Source organism: Crassostrea angulata, unplaced genomic scaffold, assembly GCF_025612915.1.
Source record: "Crassostrea angulata isolate pt1a10 unplaced genomic scaffold, ASM2561291v2 HiC_scaffold_141, whole genome shotgun sequence".
Classification (NCBI taxonomy): domain Eukaryota; kingdom Metazoa; phylum Mollusca; class Bivalvia; order Ostreida; family Ostreidae; genus Magallana; species Magallana angulata.
In genome coordinates this window covers 1-23174 of record NW_026441696.1, presented here as the reverse complement: position 1 = coordinate 23174, position 23174 = coordinate 1, and the positions used below count along the sequence as shown (strand labels likewise).

At 32.4% G+C, this 23174-nt stretch overlaps 1 protein-coding gene, 2 long non-coding RNA genes and 1 pseudogene across 4 annotated transcripts; 1 reads left to right on the top strand and 3 right to left on the bottom strand.

Moving 5' to 3' along the window:
- Positions 1-957: 957 nt before the first annotated feature.
- LOC128169488 (uncharacterized) lies at positions 958-2442 on the bottom strand. Of its 2 annotated transcripts, XM_052835622.1 has the most exons (6): positions 1727-1806; positions 1583-1618; positions 1410-1484; positions 1274-1315; positions 1155-1178; positions 958-1030 (listed from the first exon to the last, which is right to left on the bottom strand). In XM_052835622.1, exons 1-6 carry the CDS (start codon positions 1804-1806, stop codon positions 958-960), a joined length of 330 nt encoding a protein of 109 aa, XP_052691582.1. The 2 variants fall into 2 exon arrangements, 1 of the variants encoding a protein (XP_052691582.1); XR_008241546.1 differs by lacking the exons at positions 958-1030; positions 1155-1178; positions 1274-1315 and adding exons at positions 1874-1912; positions 2048-2442 and having other exon boundaries at positions 1458-1484; positions 1727-1753.
- A 7028-nt stretch (positions 2443-9470) lies between these two features.
- On the bottom strand, positions 9471-13146 carry LOC128169493 (uncharacterized). Its single transcript, XR_008241548.1, has 3 exons — positions 12651-13146; positions 11370-11653; positions 9471-10649 (listed from the first exon to the last, which is right to left on the bottom strand). It is a non-coding gene; the product is annotated as an uncharacterized LOC128169493 (long non-coding RNA).
- A 4344-nt stretch (positions 13147-17490) lies between these two features.
- On the top strand, positions 17491-19004 carry LOC128169497 (uncharacterized; annotated as a pseudogene).
- A 2932-nt stretch (positions 19005-21936) lies between these two features.
- LOC128169489 (uncharacterized) lies at positions 21937-23129 on the bottom strand. Its single transcript, XR_008241547.1, has 3 exons — positions 23120-23129; positions 22579-22674; positions 21937-22218 (listed from the first exon to the last, which is right to left on the bottom strand). It is a non-coding gene; the product is annotated as an uncharacterized LOC128169489 (long non-coding RNA).
- Between the last annotated feature and the right edge of the window lie 45 nt (positions 23130-23174).

Sequence of the window (23174 nt, the reverse complement as noted above, 5' to 3'; positions counted from 1 at the left end):
TCAATGTTTAAAATTCTCTCTCTCTCTCACTCTCTCTCATACCAATGTATTTTTTTTTACATGAAAATACGAACAAGCTCTTAACATTTCTCTTTCAAAATATGACGAACTGTATTTGTAATTTTCATTTTTTTTCAAAACCAATTTTATATATATATATCTTTTTTTTTCTCTTTAATTTCAGACCTAGGACAGAGTAGATGGGGCCCGGCAACAGAGTAGGACAGAGTAGATCGGCGAGGTCTTCCAAGAAGAAGATTGTTTTTTTTTTAAATAATTAAATTTGTTTTTACATGATTTCAGTATTTTCTTCTTTTTTAAAATGAACAGGAAGGAATGTCATGCACGGATCCAAGAAAAAAAATCGAAAGGAGACGGGGGGGGGTGTCTGACAGTTATTTGAATTTACCAGGGGATTCGAGGTGTATTTTTTGAAATTTTATAATTTAATTAAAAAAAATGGAATTTTGAAGGGTATCTCTGACTCGTCCCCTCCTCCTCCTTTTCTAGAAACGTGCATGAATGTTGCGTAGTGATCCGTCCGCAAGTCCAAAATAATTTTCAAGGATGGGGGAATCTGATGTTTAATTATATTTTTGTCAATATTTTTAATTCAATTTTACAAAAAGAATTTTTCTGCAATTTTTACTCATTTCCACATCCTTGAAAACTTTGTTGGATCCCTGCATGAATGAAGTATCCAATCAGCAAAATCGTCAAATTATAGAAGTATATCTCTGCTAAAAAGGTTTACCAATCTTTTTCTCATGAAAAATATTTGATACAGTAGAAAGAAAAAGTCTCTTTGCAAGATAATACATTATTTATTTAATTAATTTGACATTGTCTTCTTTTGGGGTGTCTCCTTTTGGGATCTGAAATTTAAAATTGTTAGAGTTAGTGATTTCAAATAATAATGAAATGAGAGACAATAAATACATGAATAAGTGAATGAACTTACGCAGGGACGTGACTTTCGTCTTGATCGTCGTCCGATATAAAGACTGATTCGTCCAAACCTGACAGGTCGCTATTATTACAATTAAAATACACATTTTTTGATCAGAAACGAGCTACTTCTTCAAAAAAATGTATGACTATGTAAAACTTTCAGATAATTAAGGTAGTGTATTATAGATAAAAAAATGACTTACAAGGGAATAGCTAGAACCTCAGAACTGAGAAAAAAAAAGGTTAAGAAAAGACATGATTTTCTTTCGCAATGTAAAAATTGTCAGTCTATTCGAAACAAAGAAATTTAAAAAAAACCTACAAGGATCTCTTCAGCGTTGTGTTGTTGACGTCGGAGTCTACACTGTAAACACAGTATATTGATTTTAAATAATTGAAATTTCTTCATTTTATATTTGATATAAAACGACGTGTGAGTGATCCAAAAAAAATCTAACCCAATGGGGGAGAGTTCCCACTGCAGGGATCCATCTTCACCCCCCCCCCCCCCCGTCAAGAGTCGTCTCGGTAGACTAAGTAAAAGAAAGACAATTCACGCATTGTAAGATAGCTTTTGATATCGGATACCCCCCCCTCCCTTATTTATTCATTATATTGATATTTTACTTACCAATTTCTTTTTGGCGCCATTGGGGTTTCTTTTAATCTTAAAAAAGATAATGATTTTGAATTCATGATTTTTGAATTTATTGTTTAATTATCTTATTTTTATATTACTGATGTAAAAAAAAGTATGAACTTGAGAATTACTGACCCCTTGCCGCCATTCACGGGTGTAGCTCTGAATAAAACAAAAAGGATGATTTCCTTTAAAATAACCCCAAATCTAGTCATGATTGAACTTTGAAAATTTACAAAGTTAATGAGAAAGAACGATTTTTAAAAAATAACTGAAACCTACATTACAGGGGTGGAGGCGTTTGCCCATCTTCTACTGTGTCTTAAAAAAAAAGATCAAGAGAAATTTAAAAAAAAAAATGAACATTTTGTTCAAAGTTGGAAACACTTGTGAAAAAAAGGATCGATAGTTAATTAGCGAAAATTAATTGTTATTGTCAAATAAAAAATAACTTACGAGCATGGACATTCGTCCACGAGCGTTAGTGCTCTCTCCAGCAATTCAACGAGTAGAATTTTTTGGTTGCAAATGCAGTTGCTAAAATATTCGAATTAAACTAATTTTAATTATTGTAAAACAGGAAGGCTAATATTGTCGTCTTAAGTAAAAAGATAAATTACTGACCTGGCCATTGTTTTTAATGATGAAATTCCGCAAGGTACAAATCCAAAAATGATGTCAAAAATTCGGGGGAAAACAAGGTGAATATTTACAATTTTCTCCAATTTGTTATATATTCGTTTTTCTTGAATACGAAAATATTGTCGTGAAAATGATTGGTTAAAAAAATATAATGAACACGAATAATGGGGGAGGGGGGACAGTTGACAACAAATATAAAGAGTTGGAGGAAACAGCCTACTTGGAATACATGAAAGGTTCAACATTTGTTTAGTCATAATTTAATTAATTTTTTTCATTTTTAGCGTTAACACGTAACCAATGTTACCGCCCCTCACCTTTCTACGCGCCCGCCCCCCCCGCCCCCCCCCTTTTCTTTAAATTTTAACACTTAGTTCATAACGAAGTATGTACTAGAATTATGATCAGCTTTGAAAATCTCGATGTAATTTTTTTTTTAAAGAAACAATAGCATATTGTCTAATGATGTATGGGATTTCTCTCTCTGACTCTCTCTCTCTCTCTCTCTGCATTTCTCTCATCAACTGGTAGATTAACTGTCGGAGATGTATTTTTTTTCAATGCGAAAAGTCAGAGTGTCATTGGTATAGGGGTTAATATGGTCTCTATTTTAAAACAAAATTTAGGTGACTTAGGTATACAGTCAAATGGGGTATTGTTATCTAATTTAACGATATGGTATGAGAATAAATGGCATTAAATGAGATATAATATTGACATTGTGGAAAGTCAAATACCAAAGTCGAATGAGACCGGTATAAAAATTTGGTGACAAACTATTCCAAGTCTACATTTGGATTTCATTCGAAACACGAAAGTACCACTCATAATGCTTTTTGCTATCATTGTTTTATTTCTGGGGATGAGTCTATCTGAAGACCCCCCTCCCCCCCCCCCCCCGTTGTTCTTGCACGATCATCAGCTTCATGGAAACCTGTAAACATGTGTATGCATGTCCGATTTTAAGACCGGTCGTCCAGGTAGAATGCCAAATCATTAAACTTGTGTTACAGCCAGAATTTACGGTAAATCAGCTCATGGTCCATGGAGATTGCGACGACATTGAAAAGTTTAAAAAATTCTGCTCGACCCAGGTTAAAGAAATAGTGATGCAGAGAAGTGGGAGAAGTTTCATTTGTCCAGGTATTTAAATAATAAAGAAAGGATAATTAATTAACACTTCATTATAAAAAGAAACACTACGATATTTATTTTTTGCTAAATCAATACTTAATGATTAAGATCAATAAGGGAGGATGAAAATTATCATCCAATTGCGCAATGACCACAAGCTATCTTTGATTACGAGTACAGGGTTTCATGACATTCGACTCGAATATCACCTGCCTGACACGGGGTACCGAAAAGTCCTTTGTACTATTTTACGCAAGATCTTATCAGTATCCGGGTTAAACTAAATAATTGTAGACGGGCAGGTGATGTGTAAAATACATTGTTTAATTTTCATGGTAATTACCATTTCCTTGTAATTAAATTTCATTTAATTTGTGAATTATTAAAATTTATTAATATTTTCGCAACATGTATTGTATTTGGATTTGATTTTTTTTGTTAGAAATGTCCACATTGAATTCAGCACTATTTACAGAAGAACTCAACAAAAGTGAGTAATCGTTATGAATTTTTATGTTCTCTTTTTCGGACAAAATGTTCATTATCGGTTTTTTAAAAGAAGCATAAAGTCAGCTGACGAAGTGAAAGGTTATCTCACCCCTTTAGCGCAATTAATTTTTCATTTCATTTTAGATTTCACAAAGAATAAAGACTCTGGAACTTTAAATCAATTTTCAGTGACAGACGGAATTAAAGCTACAACTACTTTGACTAATTCTGCTACTACCTCTGACGAATTTACTAATATGCATTCCTCACATCATCGCACGGTACCTAGCCAACCCCAAATTGTGCATGATATGTCGTCATCGGAAATTAAAACTCAAATTTCACGTCTTTTAAAAGAAATTACTACACCCAATGTATTTACTGCCACATTTCAGAAAACTACGAGTTTGACACCTATCAGCACTGATTTGCAAGAACCCCCCCCCTAAACAATCAATTTACGTCCAGGACGCACAACTCTGCACGAATCTAACGTGTCCTTGACCTCAAATGACCTGACTACTGTATTGACGGACCTGACGACAGCTACGCTGCATCAGAGGAACGTCACAGACAGTTCGATTGACAGGAATTCCCTAGGTACGAAACAAGACCAAATGATATATGTTTACATAATTACACCCATTTTATTTATATGCACGTTTTTGTCTGTATATGCTCTCATTAAAAAAAGAAATAAAAAACGACACCGGCACACTTCCCAACAGCCTAATAATTATCACCAAATGTATCAGATCCAAAACCCTATTTATATTCACAATGACGACTCTGTTGACGATAAAGAAGAATCAGATGAAGTTGAACGTTTTAATCAATCCACTTAAAAAATAAAAATAAAAGTTAATGCATGTATGTTTTAATTTTTTTCTTTCTTTTTTTTTTGCATGAGCTGTGCATGTAAAATGAGAATTTAAAGGTAGGCTGTCATACCTTATTTAAAGTTTTCTACTCAAGAACAAAATATAATAGAAATCTAATCAAATAAATAATTGCTTTACTGTATACTTTTTAAATTATGAAATCTGTAACAGTTAAGTTAAAATATTCTGTCAATTGTAATCTCAGTTTTTTGTTTTTGTTTTTTTTAGCAAACGAGGCATTTTTAATGGCATTTACTGCAATAGTGACGAGTCTGGTACTCAGTTGTGTGTTAATTATTCGATATCTCTTGACGACATGTCGGAAGAATTACGTTCTATCACGACGCCCCGCCAATTCAGTACCGTCGAACTCTGATCAGCTTGAACTGAGGGAGATCAGAACTAATCGATCAACGACATTCCCGTGTCCCAAGCGATCCATGTCGATGCCTGTCTTGAACACACAAAAGGACATTATGTATTAAATTAAAGACGATCTGATGCATTCTTACACATGTCGTAACATTGAAATCAAAATTAAAAAAATAAAAAAATACAAAAATACAAAGAATAAATAAAGAAACTCTGTCCTGATCCCAATTTGTGTTTGTTGTTTTCTTAAGAAATTACTACTATCTGCATTTCTGTCAAGATTAAGGAAAGGGAAGATATTAATTCAGAACTGATCATGTATATATTTTTATTGTCTTGACACTGAATGTTGATGAGTACATTGGATCGAAAAAAATTTCAATCGAATTACAAGTAAATGATGGTGACATATTCAGTGAGAAAAAAAGGGGAGGGGATCGATTATGTATTGATTGTAATTGAAGTTATGCGAACTGTATTTTACGCTTCACAGAGAACGTCCAATGAGTGAATCTTAGTTTTGTAAAACATCAAAATTTACATTATTAGTTTGGTTTTTTTTTTAACTTTACTAGTAAGGATTGGAAATTTCGTGAACACACAACATCGCGGATTAATGATTGCGAATCTTTATTTCCCAAAATGTTTCAGTGTGGATTTTGTCACTTGATATTTGATACGTATGACGTATGACAAATCATGAGAAGCTGCACGAAAATGACAATGCCAGGTATTTTTTTTCTTGTAGAGTACACAATTATAGAAATTTATGCTACTCTTTTAACAGTGTGCCAGGAAAGATAAATCTCGTGTACTTCATCTATTTACATATGTTAAAAGATAACAGTGTATTTGGAAAGATAAATCTCATTTAATCTACCGACGTTTTCGCGACAAAATAAAAAAAATACTATAACCGAATGTCAAAGTACAATAATTTAATTACTATAAGGTAATTTTGATTCATATTTTTTTTTACACGCATGATTATTTTACCCATTTTTACGAGTTGATGTATATCAACTCAGTTAAGTCACTGGAAAGGGGTTTCCCATCACTGGGTTAAATCACATTTTCTAATTGATGTTCACTCCTATATATCAATTATCAAAATACGAATATATGAAAAATGGAAAAATGATTTTGTTTGTCAGAGGTAAAAAAAATGTTTTTAATTAATTTTAATCAAGAATAAATCATGTTTAATTTTGTATAAATTTATATCAATCCGCACAAGAATATAGTTTCAAGAAAAATCTTCTGACACATTTCACATAGCAAGGATACACTCCCGTTGAAATCAATTAATTGTAAACAGAGTGTCAAATATGTTTCCTTTTAAACAAGAGTGTTTTCATTGATTGTTTGAATTTTTGCTAAAGAGCCAGGTTATTTTACAGCGACAATAGATTTAATAGAATCAAATGTAGAATAACTATAATAACTATAAAATGGTATGTATATAAAACAAACTTCTGTCTATAATTTTGTAAAAATGATTTTATAGTTAATGTCAAAATGGAAGGTTTTGATAAGAAGTATAACTTGAGAAATGGCAGAAAAAGACCAGCACATATTGACAGTTTGATCAGTGAAGTTGATACAGTAAAATGTGGTAGGTTGAATGAACTTGGCATTAATGGTGTTGATCTTCACAACAATACAACACCATCTGAGAAGTGTATAGTTGCAAATATACTTCAAGGGTCAAACTGCTTTTCAGAATTGAGTAGGGGTAGACAATGTGTTGCTAATGCACTTGTTAGTATTTTGTACAAAGATTTTGCAGAAACTTTCATTGAAAACTGGAGTTCAAGTGATCTAGATTATTTGCTAAATGAGGGTGATAAACTGTATAGACATGCACGTAGAGTCTGCCAATTTCCATATCTTCATCCCACTGATTTACCAAATGGATTGCATATAAGTGACATAGTTTGCAACACCTGCTTCAAGTATCTTAAAGGAAACAAAATTACACCATGTTCATCAATGAATGGCTTACAGTTTCCCGAGAAGCCTCCTGAACTTGATTTATCACCCTTAGAGGAGCGTCTTGTTGCCCCCCGAATTCCATTCATGCAACTACATGAAAAACCCAGAGGTGGACAGCTAAGTATAACAGGTAATGTTGTGAATGTTCCAGCAGATGTCACAGGATGAATGACCATCTTTAAGTCCTCCTTAAAGATAGCTTAAAGGTGTTTAAAGGTAGCTTAAAGACGATCTTTAAGCCACCTTTAAGCTACCTTTAAGCTATATGTATAGCTTAAAGGTGGCTTAAAGAAAGCGTAAAGATGGCTTAAAGGCAGCTTAAAGACTATCTTTAAGCCACCTTTAAGCCACCTTTAAGGACAACTTATAGGTCCTTAATGTCCAAACTTCTTTAAGCCACCTTTAAGCTACCTTTAAGCCATTAAAAAAAATTTGATTCAATATTGTGCTTAATTTCCAACAAAATATATTAACTTTATGAAAGAAAAGGTATTAAAACGGTTTTTGTTCTAGAAAGAAAAATGAAAAAAAAACCCAAAAAAACCGGCCGCGGTGAGAATGGAACCCGGGACCCTTAGTTTACCAGCATCACCACACATCCTCTGCGCCACGGCAACTTACATATTTATGAGTGTTTTTATATCCTATATATCAGTGGATATTGAATCACTGTATTGAATGTGTTTACTTGAAAAGATTTTGACAAACCATTCAGTTTGTAACAATCAATTATATCTAATTTATAAATTACATGCATGCATGTATTTAGAATGAAATACGGAACTTGGTCTTCAGTGAACAAAAATATATTATACCTAAATGGAAACCGTTAGGTTCACTATAGTAGGCTTTCTTAGTTAATAAATTTAAACCGAGTAGATATACGTAATTCATCTAATTTATAGCTATAAAAATGTAAGAAAGAAAATGAAATCATTTCTTTTATTAAATGCATTGATACTATTAGGGTATTTGTTCAATTTCCCGCAATTTCCCAGTTTTCATGATCACGGCGCCGTTCCAATATGTTTAAATATTTACATGTAATTGTATGTACATGATTTTTAAACTATCAATTCTATAACAAACAAAATTACCAATTACCGGTGACGTATTTACTGCATGTGGCAATTGCAAATGACTTGTACATACAATTGTATGATGTGCCAGGCCGGGTATATTTGATATATTTACCCTTATACATATATTTGAATAATCAACCCCTATTTATGATCACCGGTACATTAATTAATTAGCCTCAATATTTTACTCTTACATACATGTATCGTTAATTTGTAGACGTAACATATTTGAAACCCAGAGCTAGGAAATAATACTTTGAAAATGAATTACAAATGTAAATTAACTTTTATTCACTAGACTTATCGTATACTCGTACATACTAAGATTCAACGCCTTTAGAAACCCTGACGTGCACCTGGGCACACGACACACCTGTTGTGTATATCTTGTATATTCTGTGTTAGTTCCAGGGGTTTTCTTAAGTTGGACAAACAATAGACTTTAATTAGATATACACGAACATGCACCTGGGCACACGACACAACTGTTGTGTATATCTTGTATATTCTGTGTTAGTTCCAGGGGTTTTCTTAAGTTGGACAAACAATAGACTCTAATTAGATATACACAAACGAACAAAACTATGTCTAAACAAACAAAGCAGTAATATCCTGCCCGATATAACAAAGGCAGTTGAGAGTCTTTTCATCTTTAACATGTATCTAGCAGATTTAGAGTTAGAAATAATGAAAATTGAAAAACAAATACAAACCTAAAACCGATTAACAAATTAAATCATGCATTTTTGGTTCATTATCTTTATTTTGTTTAATAACCAGATGAACTGAGAGAGAGAGAGAGAGAGAGAGAGATTTTATTTTTATTGCATTTAATATATGTTTTTATTGTTCCGCTTGATCAATATTGACTTAAAGGCCACTTAAAGACAGTGTGAAGGCAGTGTAAAGAGAGCGCAAATGCCACTTAAAGATGCTTAAAGGTGGCTTAAAGGTAGCTTAAAGAAGTTTGGACATTAAGGACCTATAAGCACTTGCTTAAAGGTGACTTAAAGGCGGCTTAAAGGTTGTATAGCCTTTAAGCTCCTTTAAGTCACCTTTAAGCCACCTTTAAGGACTTGCTTAAAGATGGTTTTTCGCCCTGTGTGTGACATCAACTGTGAAAAAACTTCCAAGAGTTTTAACTGAAAATGAAACTATACCTCTCAAATTCAAACGTTGTTTAAGCTTTAAACATTGTGTTGCATTTGAAAGAATTCGCCCGAGCAAAGTTATTGAAGCAACAAAGTGGTTGATACAGAATAGTCCTTTATTTAATCAAAGTACTGAAAGTACTGATAGGCGGAAGCATGATTGCAAGTTGTCAATGTCATAGTGTTATTATAACTATTTTCTTTTTAAGAATTAGTTTGATAATATAAAACACTATTCTAATATGTCAATTAAGGTATATACATGTAGTAAATGTGGAAATACTCTGTTACTGCACCAGATTAGTCTGGATCATGCCTTGAATAAAGATTCAATGAGAAGAGCAATTTAAATATCAAAACATTTGTTTTGTGAAATACATTCGTATAACAATTGATACTTATATGCAAGCTGAAATTACAGGAATACATTTTCATTTATTATGCCGATTTATTAAAAATGTTCATTTTGATATCAAAATGATGAAAGAATATTATAGAATTAGAATTTAGTAAACTGAACTTCTGAAACTGTAGTATTTTATTCTTTACAATAATGTTTCACAAAAATGCAGAAGTTACATTTGTACATCACTTGATTACAGTATTTTACAAAATCAAGTAGTATGTGTGTCACTTTGCTTACCTGAGAAGCAATAGCCATTGAGAAATCAGCTTCATAGAATAATACACAAAATATCTGGACAATGTGTTGTAAAAAAGGTATTCAATAAAGAGATTTTGATGTTTTCTTAATATATTCTCAAGTTTAACAGTAACAGGATGATTTCAAAGTCATTTTATATGTGGAGAATTGCAGACCTCTAATTGATCCTCAGATTGCATTTCATATATTTTGTTGACAAATGTTTAAAACTTAGAAAGAATGTATTTACTTACTGTACTGTATACCAAACATATTTTACAAAGATCAAACATATATATGCAAATGTTGAGAATTACAATACAATGTAAAAGCCCAGTAATTTATGGATAACTATATATTGATATTCAATAATGTACAAATTATGTGTCCTTTACAATTGCTCCATGTTGTACTGTCAAATCACAGGTCTCTAGTATTGAAGACATTTGAACTTTTAACTTTTAAGTTTTTATTTTAATACTAATGGAATCTTCCACCATTACAGAACATAGACTTTCAAAGAATCCCTTTATGGCTGCATGCCGTAATGGTGTTTTTGGAAAGCGTGTTATCATGGAGTGTGCCATTTGTGGTAACAACAATTTCAATTCACTAGTGTTGTCTTGCATCCATTATACCAATGAAAACTGTCTTTTTCAGCAGGATATTCTAAAATGTGTTGATGAAAAATGAATAATGGATATGTTATCAAGCAATATTTCATTACAATATACTTGACCTCCAATAAAGAAAACATGGATTTAAAAAAAAAAATTAATCTATAAAATATTTTGAATTTATATGTGTTTTACCTTAAATAATTTATTTTCAAAAGTATACATGTATTTTGCAAATAAAGGATGAGATATATAAGAAGATCACACAAAATGAATTATCAATAGTTGTAAGGTTATTTTGGTATATTACATACAACAAATGGAAAATATAGTGATTGAACTGTAAATGAAAGTTTAATTTTGTTTCTCCAAAATTCTTCAGTTTTTAATTGCATTTAGTACAAGAATATTTACTATATTATTAAAGATATGACAACAAGATATCTGTGAGTCAATGCTCACTAGTGATACCCCTGCTCTGATAAGTATACAAAAAAGCATAGTTAACATTACATGTAATGGGAAGTTGACATCAAATATTTTGAAAAATCAATCTTACCGAATGGCCTACCTAAACAAAGACTGAGTTAAAATTTTAAGCATCTGCGATTGTTGCTGAGATATCTTTGACAAAATTTGTGTTATAGACAAACAGACACTCAAGGGTAAAACAATATACCCCATCTCCTTCCAAGCATGGGTATAATTAGTTCATACTTAAACAAGAAAACCACGGGAAATATCGTATTTAAATTTAGTTGTATGTACTAACCTTGAAAATGGCGTTAAGGCCACTAAGATGAGGATTCCAGCATATTTCAGATGCCCTGCTTCCATTTAGAAGTTGCAAACGTGCAATGTTTGTCCCTCTTTAAAAGTGCTGAACTGGGAAGCCAACGCCGCATTTTTATAGCATCCGTCTTTTTCTTTGTTTTGCTTGAATTTAGCTGTGCACCCAAATTTAGCAACTCTCCCCTTCACCAGAGATGAAGAATGATGTTGAGCTCTCATTGTCTCCTCTTGTCAGTTAATGTTAATCAGTTTCTTGACATTCATCTGAAAGAACATATACATATAGAACAAAAAGATATATGTTAGGTTATTATCTATAATCATTGTCAGGTATATAATTGAGTCTTTTTGGAATTGCAATTAATCATGAACATGGTAGATCAAAGATATACTGGTATATAGTCCAAGTTCTCATGAATTGGAAATTTTAAAATTTAAAAACAAAAGATGCAGTCATCAAAATTATCATATAAATTATGATGTAGAGAAATTTCCATAGGAAATTTCAGTCACTTTCATTATAGAGTAATGATAAGGTAATTCTGAGATACAAGTAAATACAGTAGGTAATAGGATAAATCATATTAATTTTTTTTAAATGTTCAATTAAATAATTTGCAATCAATAGCCTATCTGGAATATTCATATTATGTATTAATATCAGTATTATATCAACCAATGAATTGTATCTTGTATGATACTTAAAAGCTATATTTGAGATATTTTAGAGAAAATTCATTTGCATTATTCATGAGTCATTTATTTGTAAGCAAAATGAATAAACCCTATATCATACAGTGCAGTTCGTAACAAATTATAAAATCACCATATGAACATATAGATCTGCAAAGATGTCACAAAATATTAAAGGTTTAAAAAAAGGAAATGTTATCTTCCTTTATATGCGATTTCATTGTGCTAAATTTTAATCTTTAAAGATACCCTGTAGGCCTCGCCTTGTACAGTATTCATAACAAAAGACCGTCATTTCAGAATTATCGATGAATGCCTAACACAAACAAAATAAATTCTTTCATAAAATTTATGTAGTTATCTGAGATTTCTCTGATTCTAACCCCCGCTTTTAAATTGTGACATGTCTCCTCCGCACGTCACATTATATAAGCGGGAATTAGAGTCAGAGGAATTTCGGATTAAGAATGTACCAGCTCCTCGATCAATATTTTTGTAACATGAAAATCTAAAATGATGAGGCAAACGTTTATACAATGAGCAATAACACATTAATTACCTAACTTACCTTACGTATGTCGAAGATGGACAGTCACCAGTTGTTCTCAACGTGGGTTTGTTGACAAAACTTTTACACTGCATAACGTAATGCAGTATTGTCTGAGATTACTACGCGAAACGTTGGTATGTTTATAAATAATTTATAGGCATTGTATCATTCAAATAATCTTTTTTAAATAGATTTATACACACCCTTGTTTTTTTTAAAAAAGCATTCATTACCTGATTCCTTATCAATTTTTCGTTCTGTACTCATAAACACGCAATTTCAAATTGAACTATTTTTTCCCTCGGAATTTCATCTACAGGCATCAGACTCCGTGCTTATCCTTCGTTTATGTCGCATACCATCGCAAGAGTTATCGTTCGTTCCTGTACTATCAAAAACGTAAATCTACCACTTGTTATCTTTGCTATAGGCATTTTCAATGGATAATTAAATACGATGAAGTAAAAATTTAGAGACATACCACAGTTCTATTATCAGAAACGATGTTTAAACGGGGATCGAACAGTGGGGGGGGGGGGGGGGGGGGTATAGAGTTGTGTGCCCTTAGTTTAAATAACATCCGATAGTTTACCATGAAAAAGGGCAGGAATTTGACCTATGACGTATAAGGTCATGAAAGCAATTGCAATAGGCGCTTCCGCCTAAAAATGAGGGGATTGAATTGAATCAAGAGTGGTATTTTGAAGCTTTTGATCAAGAAAATGATGATCAGCATCCAGAAGAGAACATCAATTTTTCAGAGGAAAAAACATTGTTGAAACATGGGCTGAGGAAACTAATATTGAAGACAGAGCAACTGGCAATACAGATACTATGCTTCAAAGTGTTGATTTTCGTGAATTTAACCAGATTTTGAGTGTTGCTCCAGGAGAAAATAACATTCCTCTGAGCATTGTCCAGGATAAATACTCTGAGTTTCTTGCTTTTCCTGCTATATACTGTGGTCAAGCAAGACCTGACAATTCTTTGAGACTTACTGTACCATTGCATTACAGCACAATTTGTAAATGGGAACTGAGAAATATTGATAAACATTGTGCTACATGCATTCCAAATTTATTTTACAAGTTGAAAAAACTTCAAATTAAACAAATACAAGACAAAGTCATGTTGGCAATAAGAAAGTGCAAGTTGAATTGCAAAAAAGTACACAGCAGCACAAGTACTTGATTCACACACTGCTGATTCGATTGTGCGTTTGAATGAAGGATTTCAGGTACTACGCAATTTACGTGGTTCACCACCATACTGGGAAAAAGCAAAAAAAGATATATTTGCCATGATAAAACAATTAGGTCTGCCAACTTGGTTCTGCTCTTTTTCAGCAGCTGAAACAAAATGGATTCCACTGTTGAAGTGTTTGGGTGAACTCATTGAAAATGTTTCTTACTCTGATGACGAAATTTTAAACATGAGCTGGGAGCATAAAAGCAAACTGATCAAAGCAGATCCAGTTACCTGTGCAAGATATTTTGACTTCAGATTTAGTAAATTTTTCACTGAAGTTTTAGGTAATGATACGCATCCAGTTGGTCAGATTAAAGATTCTTTTTACCGAATCGAATTTCAGCAGAGAGGCTCTCCTCATGTGCATATGCTGCTGTGGATTAAAGATGCTCCAAATATACTGTCACATTAATATCAAGAAGTAGCAGAATTCATAAACAAATATGTTTCTTGCAATAAAGATGGGGCTGATCCTTCTCTTGTGAATTATCAAACGCACAGACATGCAAGAACATGTATGAAGAAAAACAAACCAATATGCAGGTTCAATATTCCTATTCCTCCAATGCCTTTCACAATGATTCTCTCCCCTTTGAATGAGGAAGATGGAAATATTGCATCAGCGGTACTAACCTTCCAAGAGATTTGTGCATATCTAAATTCACAAGCGTTTAAAGGAAGTGAATTAAGCTTCCAAGAATTCCTGTCAAATCTGAATCTGGATCTGGAAACCTACATTCAAGCCATTCGATCATCATTGAAACAAAACAGAGTGTTTTTGAAGAGAAGTCCTAATGAAGTGAGAATAAATGCATACAACCCAATATTATTAAAATGCTGGCAAGCAAACATGGATATCCAGTTTATATTAGATCCTTATGCATGTGCAGTTTATATTGTTTCTTATATTTCAAAAGGACAAAGAGGTATGTCCAACTTACTTCGTCATGCTTGTGAAGAGGCAAGAACAAGTAACTCAGATATACGCCGGCAAGTTCGTCGAATAGGAAACAAGTTTTTATCGCATGTAGAAGTTGGTGCTCAGGAAGCTGTATATATTGTGCTTCAAATGCCCTTGCGCCACTCTTCAAGGGGCATAACTTTTGTAAACACTTCACCACCAGAGGAGCGTGTTGTATTAATAAAACCAAGACATGTCTTAGAAGAGTTACAAAAAGATAGCACTGACATCGAGTCTGGCAACATTGTAACATTATACCAGCAAAGACCAAAAGCATTAGAGGGATTGTGCCTAGCAGACTTTGTTTCTCAGTTCTATGTAAAATACAAACCACAAAAGAATAAAAAGTCTACATCCGAAGAATGTTTGCCAGAAAATGACGACAATGATATGTCAGAAGATCAAGAAAGTAATTTGTTAGTGGAAGAACTTTCACAAAGTTATATTTTCAGAAATGGTGTAGAGATAGTGAAAAGGAAAAAAACCGTATGTTCTTAGATGGGTTCATTTTGATAAAGAAACTGATCCTGAAAAATATTTTCGTGAACTACTTATGCTTTTTACACATTACGCAAAGAAGATATAGACCTCCTCAAATCATTTAATTCATTTGACGAAAGTTTTAAATCTGCAAAAGGTCAGATTGAGAAAAAAAACAGGAGGAGTATGAAAAAAAGGAGTAAACCTTGATGATGTAGAGGCAATTTCTCAATATATGGATGATAACACTTGCTCAGAGTATTTTGCACCTGGTTGTGAACATCAGGAACAGATGGATAGAGAAGAAGGACCAACAATGTCGGAGGCATATGGCTGTTTTGATCCTGGAAAACATGCTCCAGAGTACGACATTGGATTAGAATTGGGTATTGCACGTAAACAACTAGATGAAGATATCTCACAGCTTGGAGAATTAGATGATAATTCATACAGAGATATGGTGAGAAATTTGAATGTACAACAAAAAGAATTTTTCAACCATGTTTTGCACTGGCATAAAACTAAAACTGACCCCATGTATGTGTTCTTGACAGGAGGTGTAGGTGTTGGGAAAAGTGTTGTCACTCGAGCTTTGTATCAGGCATTGTTGAAATACTACTCGCATCAGGTAAGTCAAAATCCAGATAACCTTCATGTTCTGCTTTGTGCACCAACCGGAAAAGCTGCACATAATATAAATGGTGCTACAGTTCATTCAGCATTCTGTATTCCTGCTGGACAAGGATTTTCTTACAAACCACTGGATATGCAGCAACTCAATACACTGCGAACAAAGTATATGCATCTCAAGGTACTTGTCATCGATGAAATATCTATGGTGGGTCAAAACATGTTCAATTTTGTTAACTTAAGACTTCAAGAGATAAGAGGATGCACTTCACTCTTTGGTGGCATAAGTGTAATAACTGTAGGGGATTTATTCCAACTGAAGCCAGTTTATGATAGCTGGATTTTCTGTCAAAATTTAAGAGATTATGGACCTCTTGGAATAAATTTGTGGAAAGACAATTTCAAAATGTATGAACTTACCATAATCATGAGACAGAAAGAGGATTTTGCAGAATTGTTAAATAGACTCAGGGAAGGACATCATACTGTAGATGATATCAACATTTTGAAACAACATGTTAAGGAAGAAAATAACCAAATGTCAAGCTTTCCCCATATGTTTACAACAAGAAAAGAAGTACAAATGTACAACACAGTGGTATATAACGAAGCAGAAAGAGACAAGCATAAAAGCACTTGATTGGGTGATTGGCACTTCCAATACAAATATCCAATCCAAAGTGTTGCAACGTATTCCAGATGATAGATAAAAAACTATGGGATTATTCTCAGAGCTAAGACTGGTTGTTGATGTCACAGCTGAAATTTCAAACAATGTTGATGTGCATTGCATTGTGAAACATTTTGACTACAGAGTAGAGGGATCAAATAGATGCAGCATTATTTGGGTCAAATTTACAGATTCCAGCATAGGAAAAACATTACAAACAAAATTAGCAAGATTATACAAATCAGGCATATGTAGATCATGGACCCCAATACTAGAAATTACAAGAATGTTTAAGGTTCATATCAATGGAACTTACCAGGTTAAACGGAAACAATTTCCTCTCCAGCTAAGTGCTGCTAAAACTATTCATAAATCACAGGGATCTACCCTGACTAATGCAGGTGTGCATTTTGGCTCGAGAAATAATGATCATATGCACTATGTTGGATTGAGCCGTGTTACTTGTTTGGAAAATTTGCAAATTTTGCACTTAAATGAAAAAAAAATTGCTGTCTCAACTGCTGTCATAAATGAGATGAGAAGGCTTAGAGAACAATGTAAACTTCAGTTCTGTGTCGAAAATTTGCTTAATGATCATTCAACTGCTTCAATTGTCTCCTTTTTCAATATTCGGTCTCTTCATCGTCACATTCATGACTTGAGAAAGATGTCTCAGTTCTTGCTTCTGACATTATTTTTGTATCAGAATCTCATTTGATGGCAAGTGATGATCATGAATCTGTTTTTTTACAATGATTTACATTGCATGTAAGTGATTTTAAAACTGAGGGTATTGGGAGGCCAGTTTATGGTTTGGCAGTGTATGTAAAAAACACAATCACATGCCAAGTGGCAAATTTGAAGAAAAATCTATTTGAAAAAGTTCAAGTGTTGTCAGTTGATTATGAAGTCGGAGAACATATTATTACTATTATATTTTTGTACATCCCTCCAAAGACAAATAAAGAAACTGTGAGAAGAATAATCAGTTGTATATTAACCACGCACACAAGTAATGCCAATTCAATAGTTTTAGCTGGTGATTTCAATTTGGACAATTTAGCTGAAGATTATCTTGTTAAATACATGATTGATAAGTTTAATCTTCAATATTTGAAAACAAGTAGCACCACAGACTATATGTATACAAATGTACTGCATGACAAAATACTGACTTGGGGTACCCAATAATCATATTATTCAGACCATAAGCCTTTGTTTATTTCTTTTCGAAGGTAAAAATCAATTGCGGAAAACCCCCATAAAGATATATATATCAAAAATTCAAAAGAATATAAACATCTGCTATTCAATTCTCAGATTGTACTTTTCATTGTTACAGATGCTGACTTTGGCCAAGGTAAAGGCTAGCAAAGGGAACAAACCATACTCTCAGCCATTAAAGGTAAAAGTTTGTGGAGTAAGCAGTACTGCTCGATATCAAGTAGAGAGTGGAGAGAAAAAAGAATACTGTGTCATTGGAATTGCAGACCACAGCATGGCCATGAAGGCAACTCTGTATGACGTCAGCAAGAAAGCAAACCTTGCTGAAGGCACATCAGTGATAGTGATGAACTACATACATAAAACTGAGCCTACAGAAGGGATAATCATCCCCAAAAATACCAAGGTCATGAAGACCTTTGATGTTGATGTTCCTACTGAAATTCAAAGACAGGGGGGATTGAGTGCCAACCCCCCCCCCCCCCCCCCCCACTTGTTGAAACGTTGACCATAAAACAGGTCAAAGGGTCCCCGATTAAGTCCCTTGTGTCAGTGAAGGGAACAGTTATATCTGTAAGTATGAATTTATTTTATTTAATAAATATATCAGTTATATAAATTAGTAAAATTATCATTCTGTTTGACAAGTAGAATAATGTAATAAATTTTAACGTTCATATCTTTTTTTATGTGAAATGGAATTACAGGTTTATGCTATTTACAGGAGAACATCACAAAAACAGTTAAAGTGAAGGGCAACGATGTCAAGGTAAAATCAAGAACAAAAAAGGATGACACAGACACTGTCAAAGTCTCCCTTTGGAGGGACTTGACAAATACCTCTGCTTTACTGATGTTGTAGTAACATCCTTTAATGAGGAAACATCAGTTTCCACTACATCGAAAACATCAATCAAGGTGAGTAGTTAGTGTTATTTTTTTTCTTCAAACATATTATATAAATAGTGCCTATTTCGGAGGGTAACAGTTGAAATTGACATCCCAAGAAAAGCATTGTCATTCGACGCAAAGCGGAGGTTGACAATGGTTTTCGAGGGGTGTCAATTTCAATTGTTATCCTCTCAAACAGGCACTATTAATTTTGTTATACTGAATGTCTTATTTTTAATAAAATTTTACTGCTTTTATTTAGGAATAACGTGAACTCTACAGCTAACCGTACGCGCATAATTTTCGCGCATGTAACAATTTGTAATGTCACCCGTTGCTAAGTGCGTTGCTAACGCTGAGGGTAATAAAACGGATTAGGAACTGCGTCTAAACCAATCAGATTTCAGTATTTAACTTGAAAGTATAACAATATGTATTACTATTCTTTTTAACCTAAGTTTTTTTTACATTATTTGTATCCTTGAATAAAATGATATATGCAATGTATACTTTGTATTATTATTGCATTTATATAGACGACTATTAAATCAATTAGTAACTAAGTTATTCTAAATAAGAAGAAAATTCTGAATGTAATTATCTTATTCTTTATTTCAAGCATTGTATGCACAGAAAGTTGTATCATTTTTAGTAATTATTTTGCATTTTACAACTTGTACATTACCGGTAATTATCTTATACTACAGAAATTTTAATGATCATTCAAATATTTATTTTGCTTTAAATGTTGAAATTTTTTGATGTCACACAAGGACATTTTTGTATATTAAAACATATTGCTTAACAAAGCAAAATATTTTCTGACAGAAGTTTTTGTGTAAATTGATGCCATTTGATGAAAATGCTTGCCCAATTATACAGGTTTATTTACATGTAGAATGTCAAGTTGTAATTTTTTTAAGTATAAGTGTGTAGAGTTTCTGTGATTTTATTTCATCACAAAAACTTTAGTGATCATTTAATTTTTCTTCCAAAACTGTGTAGGTTTACATAAATTTACATAAAGCACTACTCTAGTTTATTTGGAAAGCCCTCTTGTTACAGTGCAAAAACCACTGCTTTTTTTTTTTCATTTTTTTTTTTGGAAAGTCCTACTCGTTACAATGCAAAACGCACTACTCTAGTTCATTTTAAAAGTCCTAAAGTCGTTACAGTTCAACATGCACTGCTCTAGATTTTATTTCATAAAGAACTCGCGTTGTAGTGCAACACAGTGTTACCGATTCTTTTAAAGAAATGATAATGCAGTCAATCTCAATATGAGACAGACACAAAAACAATATGACAAGAGTGGGTTTCCATGGTTTTAAATTTTAACACATCTCAAAGAACAGCTTATTCCATCGAAATCATTTCCATGAGTAAATAAACAGACATTAAAATAGTGTATCCCTAGCATGTTTGCAGATGCAATAATCAATCAATTGCTGCAAACAAAATGAACGACCAAAACAAAGACAGGCAAAACCGCGCCAAATTCTCATCGCCTCAATATGACAGTTAAAAAATCATATATGACTAGAAAACGAGTGTTATGCATTGGCCACACATCGTAATAATGAGAAGACACAAGACTTACTACATAGGTGGCTTTAAAGACGATAAAATAAGCAGAGTTCTGGAACCCACGAGGTTGGCACTGATGTCATCGATCACATCCGGAATACAGTCAATAGATGTAAAGTGAAAACCAACAAATCCGGAAAGAATAGTTTCGGGACACTACACATTTTTATATATTTATTTGTTTATTGTTATATTTTGAATTAGTACAAAGAAAAGGAAAGACAATGTGTCTAATCGTCATGTGTATCGAATCCTACGCATTACCTCTCGTTGACCAGTACATTCCTTAAACTGTTCAATATCAAATCTCTTAATCTCTCTCTCTCTCTCTCTTTCTCAATCTCTCTCTCATACTCTCTCAGGTAAACAGTAATGCTGTTTGTAAAGATCTTGAACAGTACAAATGCGTATCGACCTGTGTCATGATCTTAAATAGACTAAACGTTTTCATTCATCATTTTATATATTCATTTATTTATTGAGATATGATGAATTATTACAAAGAGAAGGAAAGACAAAGTGTCTAATCGTCATGTGTATCGAATCCTACGCATTATCTCCCGTTGACCAGTACATTTCTTTAATTGCTCTCGCTCTCTCTCTCTCTCTCTTAATAATTAATACGGTATATGTAGTTTTAAATTCAAACTGTTTCGTAATCCTATTTAATATTTTTCATTAAATATTTATTTATTTGGCGATATAACTGATCATTTCAAAGGAAAGAAAATACGGCCTATGTTTTGTTTCCGAAGTTCGATTGTCTCCCTTTAACCAGTGAATTTACCAGAGGAAAGGGGGGGGGGGGGGCAATTATTTCATTTAAATTGATCTAACAATACCTATACATATTTAATTTGCGTGTCTGTTTCATTACTAAATTTAAAAAAATATATATTATATACGTTCCTACCTTTGTTGTAAGTATTCCTTCTCATGAGTTTTTTCATGATGATATATGGTTTGATAATCCGAGAAAATCAAGTGACAATATCCACATTGAAACATTTTGAATTTTCTACGGTAATAACGTCTTTACTAGTCAAAGTTTAAGCTCGATATGACAGGTACCGGTAACACAGTGATTTTTTAAACTCATTATTCTTGATTTTTCAATAATGATTGGTGAAAGGCAATCATGTGTAAAAAAACATTGGCTCTACATTTCTTTTCCAAAACCATACATAATCTACTCATGTGTATTAAACATCGTCATTGTATTTTTCCACGTCACAAATTCACTCAAGAAATTATTGAGGCAATTACATAGAATATCGTTTATGAATAACAATAGGGGATCTGGAATACCCGAAGACGCCAATGGAAAAATCCCCCCCCCCCAGTCTTTTACTAATAATTTAAAAACTCAATAAATGTTTGTTTAAATAAAAACAAGTTTAAAAAAAAAATAAAGTTGTAAATATTTGATAGAGGTATTGTTTGTGGAAACAACGAGATAAATCAATCATTATATTTGATGAGAAAAAAATCAAAAGTACCCAAGGGCGTCATCGGAAATACCGGACACAATGATTAACGGTATTTGTACACATTGTCTTCTGTACATTTTCGGTCAAGAGATAGTTATATAAAAAAATGCCTCTTTTTTCCTAAACGCAAACTTTAATGTTACTTTCTTGAATATATTGAAAACTTTTTTTTCCAATGTGCTTGGAAATATGAGTCATCACCTCAAAGCAGAATTTTTTTTAATTAATCAATACATTGCTCAGTCTCCAGAGTTCTGGAACTATAGATACCAGTTTTTTTTTCTTTCAAGCAATTCAATTGCAATATACACAACTAACAATGCAAACACTTTTAAAAAATATTTATTAATTTTAAAACATGTCCATTTCCTCCTCCTGTCTTGGGGGAAGGGGACCTCTGTTAATCTGAAATTAAATCGAACAAAAAATTGCTAAATTCAAAGGAAAAAGAATACATTTTATTTATTTGTTTTTTTTTTCATTTATGTATTTGAAATATTTGTTTGTTTATTTAAGTTAAGAAATTTATTCAAACAAAACACTGTTAAAGTCATGACAAAAAAAATACATTATTTTTTTTTTTTAAGTTATATTTAATTTTTTGGTTTGTTAATTTTATCTAAGAAATTTAATCAAAGAGAATACTATTAAATTCATGACAATTTTTTTTTCCATTTAATTTTTTTTAAATTACATTCAAAATATTCATTTGTTAATTTTATTTCAGTGCATTCATTTTATTTTCAATCATCAACATAGACTTACTTTTCCAATTATTTCTCGGGCTCCTCGGGCTCCTCTTGCTCCATCGCCGCGGTGGAGGTGCTGGCCGAGGCCGTGCTTGTATTTCCCTCAAGAGATCTGAAATGTATTGTACACAAACCTCATCATTAAGATAGAGAAATTGTTATCTAATTCATTAACATATATATATATATATATATATATATATATATATATATATATATATATATATATATATATATATATATTCGTGACAATAATATTCCCATTATATCTATCTTATTTTCAACCCTAAATGTAAACTTACCCAAATACAGTGTCATTCCTATGTAAAAAAAAAATTAATATAAACCAAATAAAAAATAAATAAATGTAGAATTAATAAATAAATGAAAGAAAAAAAGAATAAAAATAGACTATCTATTGAAATAATGAATAAATATTTGTTAACAAAAACTGTATTTCATAGTTCTTAATTTACATACACGTAAAAATTTATCTTTAATTTTCTCTTTGTTTTTTTTTTTTAATGAAATCGTTATTATATAAAATAATAACTCACAGCAGTTGTCTCTCGAGACTAAAATAAAATGATTAAAAGACAATGTAAAGAAAAT

Coding starts and splice junctions, on each gene's coding strand:
- LOC128169488 (XM_052835622.1), bottom strand. CDS start 1,806: ATGACTAGATTTGGGGTTATTTTAAAGGAAATCATCCTTTTTGTTTTA. Junction 1,316..1,409: donor TGGGAACTCTCCCCCATTGG/GTTAGATTTTTT, acceptor CTGTGTTTACAG/TGTAGACTCCGACGTCAACA. Junction 1,179..1,273: donor ACAACGCTGAAGAGATCCTT/GTAGGTTTTTTT, acceptor TTTTTTTCTCAG/TTCTGAGGTTCTAGCTATTC.